Source organism: Dendrobates tinctorius, unplaced genomic scaffold (genome assembly GCF_039654945.1).
Source record: "Dendrobates tinctorius isolate UK_male_01 unplaced genomic scaffold, ASM3965494v1 ptg000104l, whole genome shotgun sequence".
Classification (NCBI taxonomy): domain Eukaryota; kingdom Metazoa; phylum Chordata; class Amphibia; order Anura; family Dendrobatidae; genus Dendrobates; species Dendrobates tinctorius.
Genome location: NW_027361772.1, coordinates 20,313,213 through 20,322,879, shown reverse-complemented (window position 1 = coordinate 20,322,879; position 9,667 = coordinate 20,313,213). Strand labels below are relative to the sequence as shown.

General features: G+C 41.6%; 1 protein-coding gene across 3 annotated transcripts; it reads left to right on the top strand.

The window, feature by feature from the left end:
* Positions 1-1,679: 1,679 nt before the first annotated feature.
* PDLIM2 (PDZ and LIM domain 2) lies at positions 1,680-8,387 on the top strand. Of its 3 annotated transcripts, none has more exons than XM_073588914.1 (4): positions 1,680-1,829; positions 2,359-2,517; positions 4,587-4,716; positions 7,038-8,387. In XM_073588914.1, exons 2-4 carry the CDS (start codon positions 2,391-2,393, stop codon positions 7,204-7,206), a joined length of 426 nt encoding a protein of 141 aa, XP_073445015.1. In that variant the 5' UTR covers positions 1,680-1,829; positions 2,359-2,390; the 3' UTR covers positions 7,207-8,387. The 3 variants fall into 3 exon arrangements, with proteins under 3 accessions (XP_073445015.1, XP_073445013.1, XP_073445014.1); XM_073588912.1 differs by lacking the exon at positions 1,680-1,829 and adding an exon at positions 1,906-2,081; XM_073588913.1 differs by lacking the exon at positions 1,680-1,829 and having other exon boundaries at positions 2,209-2,517.
* The last annotated feature ends 1,280 nt before the right edge of the window (positions 8,388-9,667 follow it).

Sequence of the window (9,667 nt, the reverse complement as noted above, 5' to 3'; positions counted from 1 at the left end):
CTCTTTGTTTTACACTTTTTTTCTGTCCAGTGTGGATGTTTGTGCATCTTGCATAGTAATACCTGCTGTGGTCATTTGCTAAATGCTTAAATATTCAACAAGGCAAAACTGGTCCTACATCCCAGCACACATATCCAATATATCCAGATCTCCAGAAACTACAAAAACTCTTACTGTCGCTCTTATTCACTGACTACTGTAACTCTCTTCTGATCGGTCTCCTTTTAACCAAACTTTCTCCTCTCCAATCCTTCCTGAATGCAGCAGCCAGGGTCATATTTTTGTTCAGCCACTTCACCGATGCCTCAACCCTATGCCAGTTGTTGCACTGGTTACCCATCCGCAACAATATAAACTCATCTCTCTCACCCACAAAGTCCTCTACAGTTCTGCATTGCTCTTTATCTCCTCCCTCATTTCTGTCTATCACCCTACATGTGCCCTCCTTTCTGCAACTGATCTAAGACTAACATCATTCATAATACGAACCTCGCATCTCCGTCTCTAAGACTTCTCTCGTGCTGCGCTAGTTCTCTGGAATGCACTACCTCAAACGATCCGACTAATACCTAGCCCCCATGTTTTTAAGAGTGCTTTAAAAGCACATCTGTTTAGACAAGTCTATCACCCCAACTCACTAACCTATATCTCCCTGTTCCCTCTTTTTAAATATTAGTCATAACCTGCTCCTTCCTATTTATCTGTCTCCACATCCTCCATGCACCCAACACCACGTGGTAACTGTGATCCTGGCTGATGATTATTATAATGATGGCTGGACCATACCTAACAAGCACTTTCTACCTATCGTGTCCCCCCTATTTCCTTATAGATTGTGAGCTGTTGAGCAGCAGGACCCTCACTCCTCCTGTAATTATGGAAATGTAGTGTATTTTCTTTATTGTCTGTACATGTCCCCGCTTAATTGTAAAGTGCTGCGGAACATGTTAGCGCTATAGAAGTAAATATGATTACTATATTATTTATAGGGTGGGCTGCGCTAGGAACATCATGATCATCAGGGATGAGACTAATGAGGGGGTTCAGCCCAGAAAGATGAAAAAGAAAGTTTCCCCCCCTAAAAAACAAATTCTTCTGCTTGGCATAACATCTGGCAGCAATCCACAAGCAAATCCAAATCTAAATATGTTCAGTGTCCTGATCATTTTATGCAGCACATCCTTCTGTTAAGCATTCACAGGGCAAGTCTATGCCAGCTTTTCTCAGTCTGCATTTACACAGCAGATCCATCTCCTAAGGCCCCTTTCACATATCAATTTTTTGCCATCAGTCACAATCCGTAGTTTTTTGAAAAAACGGATCCGGCGACTGATGCTGCTGGATCCGTTTTTTTCTCATAGACTTGTATTAGCGACGGATGGCCGCATGTTTCATCCGTCATTCGACAGATCCGTCGGAAATTCTTTGTCCGTCTGCCGGAAACAATGGACATAGGAGCGTTTTTTGCCTACATCGAGAGAGGACGTCGGCTGTTTCCCATGTGTGACGTGACATGACCACGTGTGGACCTCCTCCACCACACTCTTAGGTCATATATGGCCCCCAATGTCTTCCTTTCTGCCTAATTTCTAGCAGCTCTATGTCTCCTCCCTGGCAGTCTCAGACCCTATCCTGGCTTTCTCAGTCTGACTCCTGTACTTTCTAATTTAACTAAAAGCAGATGTGAGAGGCTCCTACATGGGGACCCAGAAAATGAGATGTGGGTGTTTGAGCTGTAACCCGTCTGAAAATATCTCATTGTCTGCAAGAAGAAACAGATTAAAGCGTGAGAAAGAAGAGAAGAGGAGAGTGCTGCAGAAAAGAGAAGGGTGAGAGTAAAGAGACAGAGGTGTGTGTTTGTGATAAGAGGAGGAGAGAGACAGGCGGGGACAGTGAGACAGGTGTGTCCTAAAGTCAGGAAGAAGAGACGGCAGTGACAGAAAAAGCAAAGAAACCACAACTGTGAAGTGCAGACACGTTTCGGTGACCACAGGGCAAAGAGCCAAGAGAGAGGTCTGCAGAGACGAGGACTGGCAGAGACAGAGGGGGCATCAGTGGCAGAAGAGACGTCTGGTTGACATGTAAGTCCATCTCTGATATAGACAGCCTAAGGGCAGGGAGGGGGAAATACTGAGAATACCGAAATATAGTCTAGAGGGTGGAGAGATGGGTGCGAATATATAAAGACGGCTACTGAGAAAGTGCAGATCAAGAAGGCGAAGAGTGCGCCAGGCGGAAATATGCACACAGGGCTCATTTATACTAAGAGGAAGCACATGCCGAAACAGACCGAATAGACAGAGGAGGGAAGAATTATCTCTTGTGTCTCCAGAGTTGTAAAAGCTTCTCTTGTTCTAGTGCAAGAAGTGGAAAACGACAAGTTGTACAAGATGAGCTGGCTGCAGGAGGACTCCGAAGTCTACAAGATGCTGCATGGAAACCAAGAGACCAGGACATCTCCACGACAATCCAGCAGCTTCAAGATACTACAGGAGGCCCTGGAGAACAACCCCGATGGTACCTCTCCGACCGGACTGTGACATGTAGATCTGTAGAAGTGGACGCTGACACTAGTAGGACGGGATTTCGACTACTTGGACTATTACTGACCTGATGGCCCTTAGGTTGTGGTGCTAACACTGATGCCACCCACTGCTTCCAGCCCAGTCCCGTAACTGGTCTAACCACCACTTGAGTTATAGCCATAAAAGCAGCTAACACCAAAGCCATCAGCAGAGTCCCCCACAGCTAACCACCTCCAAACCCAGTAATGGCAATAGCCATTTTAAGCATCAGAAAAAGTACTGAAGCTCTGTCTTAGATTACCACCCCAGGGCTAGAAACCTAACTGACTGACAGCAGTAGACATGGCTCGATAGGCAGTGCACCATTTAACACACAGCCAGCCTGACATTGACGCCAGCAGACACTGTCACCTGTACGCACTCTGTCCTACATGGCTACCACCCTTGCAATTAGCACTGACCTCGATTTCGACAGACCTACCACTTGTAGTGTACTTGGTGGTGGCACCTATCCCAGTAGATACTTCCATGATCACCTTACCATGCCTTTTGCTAACATAGCCAAATTAAGGACTGATAAATGGACACAGGGTCTTCTTTCGGGCATGTAAACTTATCTAGAACTACAGAAGAGATGGCTTAGGCAGTGGATGCAAAATCTCCAACAGGGACCCAAACTATCAGGAGACTAGTATTGGTCTTCTCATATGGGCCAAAGGCACCATGTTTGGTCTCCCTAGGCGCCAGAACCCGGGTGTTTACTGCCACCCCTGCACCCAATATATATGCGACCCTGTGTCTAGGTACCTGGGTCTTGCACCCTTGATCCCATGGAAAGGCAGTGGCATTGGATACAGCTCATTTATTGGTAGGGCGGTTTTATTTAAGCTACTGTTTGACGGTATTATTTGTGCGCTGTATAATTATATTATTTGTTTATTTGCCAACCAATACTGACAGTGAATAAATAGTCACCGGCATAGACATGACCCTCTTTGCCGGCGGAGTTAAGAGATCTTTCAGTTCCAATTTTGGAATAGACGTAAAAATAATAAGTGGCGGTGGTTAATATACTGTTAATGACACCGACAGCATGCTCGTACTTGTAAAATGACCGCATGTTGTCTTCTACCGTGAGGAATGCTGCATATTTGCGGAGTCTGACAGCTGGGGGTCAGACGGGAGACATAGCTTGGCATTGGCAATGTTACTGTTGGGCAGGGAACAATTGCTGAGATATTTCTAGATCTGGCGTGAATGGAAATAGACATACAAGGCAGTGAATCCACAATTGCCCCGCGGGGAATCCATATTAATCCATTTCCTTTTTTGTGTGTGCCACCCTGATATCCGCCTTTGGAGATACTATTCTTTTTTTCTTACATAAATGCATGTATTTGGGGCTAAAATTAATTGTTGCACTTGGGCATCATTACAGATTTTGCACCGTTTGTCTTCTATAGCCTCTGGGTTGCATTGTTGACTGCAAAATGAGTCAACTGAGAATCTGCCAGTGAGCTCACTATGATGGTCTGACATGGAGTTTGTAATATGACTGTTTCTCAGCTGATTTATAACCACAGATCAAATCAAAGTTGAATGTGCCGGGAAACAAAGAGGCTGTTACAGAAAACCGGTGCAACATTTTTAGTGTAAAAATTATATCTAGCCCCATATACATTTCTAAGTAAAAAAAAAAAAAAGTCCTCAAAGATGGACAAGCCTTCTAATAAGTTACTTTTTGTGTAGTTACGTCACGTTGCTATTGACTACTATTAACACATAAAGCGACATGTTCTCTGGACAAGAAAAAAATGATACTGCTAATTATTTCCCCCCAGAAACAGAGCCCCTCTTGTCTACAGGCTGTAATTGGTATTGCAGTTCAGACTTATTGAGTCAGAGCTGCAATACCAGGCACAGACCATATGCAGGTGTGGCACTGTTTCTTAAAAAACAAACTTACCTTTCTCTTTCTCATTTTTTTCTATCCTCTTTAAATCTATTGAATAAATTTGTGTATTTTATATTGGATTGATGGAATTATTCCTTCTGTTCCAGGTATTTCCACATCTTTCCCCAGTCGATTGTCACCGAATGTTCAGAAACCTGTCAGCAGCATCCAGAAACCTATCAGTAAAGCTGTGGCTACTCCGCTGCGGGTGTGTGAAAAGTGCAACACGAGTATCCAGTGAGTGTACAAAACAGACCCCAAAACTATCTAAAAAAAAAAAAGACTCCAAAACGCCTACTGCCCAGAGCAACCAATCACAGCGCAGCTTTCATTTCACTAAAGCTGTTTTTGAATTGAAAGGTGACCTCTGATTGGTTGCTATGAGCAACAAAGTCAACCTCGATAAAATGAGGCCTACTCGGTATATGTATGATTTAATGTGTTGGAAGGGGGATTGTGGGGGGGCAAACCAGTCTCTGGTCTCTTTAGGACGAAATGAATAGGCCATACTTGATATCTTTGCCAGCTGATTCATTTTTGTCCTGGCTTTGTTGCCTATAACAACCAATCACAGCGTAGCTTTTATTTTACCAAAGCAGTTTAGGAAATAAAAGCTTAGCTCTGATTGGTTGCTATGGGCAGCAATGATATTTTTGATAAGTGAGTCATACTACTTTTTATGTATGATTTTATACACTCTAATGGCCAGAACATGGGTGATGACTGCTGGCCGTGACTTGTCCTCATGAATTTATGATTCTTGTGCACCTTTTCTTATAAATCTGCATTATGCAGTTCCTCTGTTATTCCTCCTGTAAATGCATGAATAAATTGATATTTTTGTCATTTGGTTTCCACTCGGATAAGCGGCGCCACTTGTCCGCCATGGAAATTGACATACCGTATTAGTTTAGGCATGCTAATGAGGGCAATTAGGGGTGAGGGCTGCTGGCCCAAACATTCAGCTGGCCATTATCTACAAGTATGTGTTTGGAAGAGGGATAATCCAGTCATCAGATAGCTGCAGTGAAAGTCATCATGTACTGAAATTGCTTTGACCTGTGTTGGGCGTGCACGGTCAGTACATACCGTATACATAGCGTGAGCGTGCGTCACACAGTGTCACCGTGCTGGGCGCTCCCATGTTTAATATGATGATATATCATGGTGACGGGACTGAGAGTTAACAGCGCTCCACACGCCGTGCCTGGGACTGATGTGTGTTCCTCTTATGCTGGGTGCAGGAGGTAATATATATTTTATGGTGGTTGGTAACTTTGGAGACATTGCACTATGACCCGACCCTTATGTGTTACACGGCGCCTTGCTGCCAACAAATTACTGCTGTGATGGCTGCAGCTAACAGATGGGGTGACAACCTTTCCAACCACTGCGTCAGCAGTCGCCATGTTGTAATGTGTCTGTAGGACTTATTTTGGGATGGTCGTGCAGCGGCAGAGATTTAGCGCTGGACCCAGGGAGGATGACTAAAGCACAGTTTGATAAAAAAAACAAAACAAAACAAAACTGCAGACCGGCTTTTCCAAAACTATAAAACCCCTTTAAATTACAATTCTCCTAGAACTCATTTTATTATATCAATGGGGCATGTCTCTACACTATTCAACCAATGATCAGGCCCTGCCTTTTGGAGGAATAGTAACGCCCAGTTGGCAATTTAATTTCCAAGAGGAATAAAGAATGATCAATGCAAAATAAGGTTCCAAGAAAATATGCTTCACTGGAGAGAAAGTAGCACAAATAGGGTCTCATCCATCCGACAAACTTAATTAAGGTTAAAAACAGATAATGCTAACTTGATCCATTAAGGTTTGTGCTTAGAAACGTAATTCATCTGCTGCAGATCCACGGGTCATCGGACCGATTAGAGATAAAGGATGGAGGGTTTGTGGAGTTTTTGAGAATTGAAGACCTCAGGTGCCAGGAAATATTATCAAGTGGTTTTATTCGACATGTTTCGAAGTATAACACACTTCTTCAGGAGGTAATGACATCACGATGTGTTTTTACTCCTGAAGAAGGAGTGTGTTATACTTCGAAACACATCAAATAAAACCGCATGACCGCCTGATAGTATTTCCTGGCATGTGATTTTATTTGATGCGTTTCGAAGTATAACACACTCATTCAGGAGGTAATCACATCTGAAGAAGGAGTGTGTTACACTTCGAAACGCGTAAAATAAAATCGTATTCCAGGAAATATTATCATGTGGTTTTATTTGCCGTGTTTCAAAGTATAATACACTCCTTCTTCAGGATCTAAACACATCATGATGTGGTTATCTCCTGAAGAAGTGTTTTTTTTACTTCGAAACGCATTGAATAAAACAGCATGATAATATTTCCTGCCATTTGATGTCTTCAATTCTTAAAACTCCACACACCCTCCATCCTATATCACTTTTGGGAATGGTAGAGGTGACAAGTCCTGAGGGCATAAGGTAGTGGTAGTAATATCTGTACAAGTCGTATTATTTGTCACTCAGATTTTCTAGGTTTTACTCACGCCAATAATTTGTTCATTTCTGTTCCCAGTGATGTAGCAGTGAGGATCTCAGAAGGCCACTACCGTCATCCAGCGTGCTACGTGTGTACAGACTGTGGCCTCAACCTACGCATGAGAGGACACTTTTGGGCAGGGGATATGCTGGTGTGTGAGAAACATGCCCGTGCCAGGCATAATACCGGATCTCCTCGCACATGAACAGACCATTATATTTTAACGAGTGTATCCCTCTTCTCCCATTACTGACCCATTTTGCCGACCTCCCCTCTTTTAATATGCGCCTTGAAACTTTGCCAATATCCAAAATGGCAGACATGGTGAAGCCTGAAAACCATGGCCATAATACAAGAACTGCATAGGTTTTGTAGTTTACATGAATGAAGCTGGTATTCTTGCAGCATGAGCGTACCCATGTGCTCCTGACACTGTAGGGTGGTCATATACACATAGTGTGATTCGGAGGCGTAATTAGGGACATGTACCCTGTATTTGGGGTGTCTTGGCCACGGTATTGAGATACAGGGCTAGAGTAATAAATTAAGTCTCTGCCCCATGTGAAGGAAAGCCCTGGTGTAATAAGTATTATATTTCTATGCAGAATTTTTATATTTTGGTTCTCATGCTCCCAACCACCCAAAATAATTAGCTCTGTGGGGTGAATATGTATAGGTTGCTGAGCACCATATAGTTACATGTAAAGAAGTAATGACAGTAGCTTCTACCTGCTATACAATAGGCTGCCTCACCATGCTGCACAGACTTGTTTTAAGCTATTTCAACTGTATTTAACATATGACTTGTGTGCATCTGATCAGAGGCTTAACTAATTGGACTTTTAGTTCCCCTATTCTCCAGGTTGTGGCTGCAACCTCTCTCCTCTAAATAACTATATGTCCGCTTCTTTTCCTAAGGCCTTTTTAACCCTTAGTTTCCTACCCTTACTCGTAGTGTAAATGCTAAACATTTTTAAAAGCCTTGTAAAGGAAAATGCACAATGTCATCCATGAAATGGGACTTGTGATACTTGTTATCTGTATCTACTAATCTCCGCGTACTGAGCTTGTCACAACTGAATGTCCGAGATTGATTAGGTGCGGAAGTAACGCTGTAATATGCAGTAAAATGTCCTCATATTAATTGTCTATGTAAGTGCCACATGTCGGGTTTCCATGTCAATTTTGAAAACTCGTTCTATACAAGAAACTGCTGGTACCTATCCTACAGATACTGATATCGTATTAGATCCCTTCTCCTTATTTTAAGATGTGTGGCATTGTAAGCTGTTTGTTGGCATCCTTCTTTTTTATTTTTATTCACCTTAAATGGCTTTTCGTGTTTATATTTGATATGCTATTAAAGTATTAATGTATTAAATAAGATTTATACTGTGCATGTTCATTTATTTTATATATTTTTTTATTAAATATGATTTTTTTTTCCAATTTTTTCAATTATAATAAAGGGTTTCCCATTAGGCTATACCAGCATCTAGAAATGCTGGGGCACCTATTGATCCTTAGGAAGAAGGAAATTCGGACATTGTGCAGGAGAGATGCTGAAAGGCCTGTGTCTCTTTGTTCCCAGAGGTCATCCCTCGTGTGATATGCAACCTCTTTCCCAAGAAGGAAATAACTCTTTAATATCAATTAAAATTAACAACTACCATAGTCATGTAAAACTCTAAAGCCTGTTGACTGATATGAGGCATGAGATGGTGATAATAGAACACAAATTTGTAAACTCTTGAAAAAGCTAGCAAGGGTGTGGCAGGAGTATGGGGGTTTACTTGGCATTTTTCCTGTTGCTGGGCTTGGGGGGGGGGGGGTGGAGGTGAAACAAAACACCTTTTTGCTTTAAGGAAAATATAGCCTACCTACAACTTTGTAATTAAGGAAGAACAGTATTGTTGGTGTTTTCATCCAGAGACATTAATAGTAATACAATAATACTCTTAATATGATGGATTAACTGCTAGAAGTCAACATTTTATTCAGATCTGACAAGTCCTGAACTGCAATATCATGTAATTGACGCGCAAGGATTATGGAGCGGTCTCTGCATTGTTCAAAAAAATCAGTTTTAACTTTCAAAAATGATTATATCTAAGTAATTTGAGAACTTTCTAGATTACACCAGGGTTTCATTTTAAACATAAAATTAACTTTCTCCTAGATAATAATTATAGGTGAAAAACTGGAACAGTAATGGGGTCCACACCTACTCCATTTAATCTCAGAGCTATACTTATGATATTGACAAGCCATAATGACAGCTCAGAAACATTTTCTACACATTCTGTATTTATTTTTTTCAGTATATTCAAATTTAATGTATTTCATTAATCTTTTTAATATGTTTATTAAACAACTGTGAGGACCCAAGATTGTTCAGATGCTGTATTATAGTTAAAATAGCAAGGGTTCATTAGAGTAAAAATAAATTTTGCATGCAATTCATTACTGCACACTGTCTCAGTAGATCACTGGTTTTAAAAAGTCATCTACTGTTTGACCCTCAACCTGCTCTATAGGTCAGAATTTCCTCCAGTAATGCAATTTCATCCATAGTTGCATCCTTAGACAAGCACCTATAAGAGGTACTTTTTATAAAAATGACTGAAGACGTAATTGAAAAAACCTTACAAGCGACTCAAAAATTA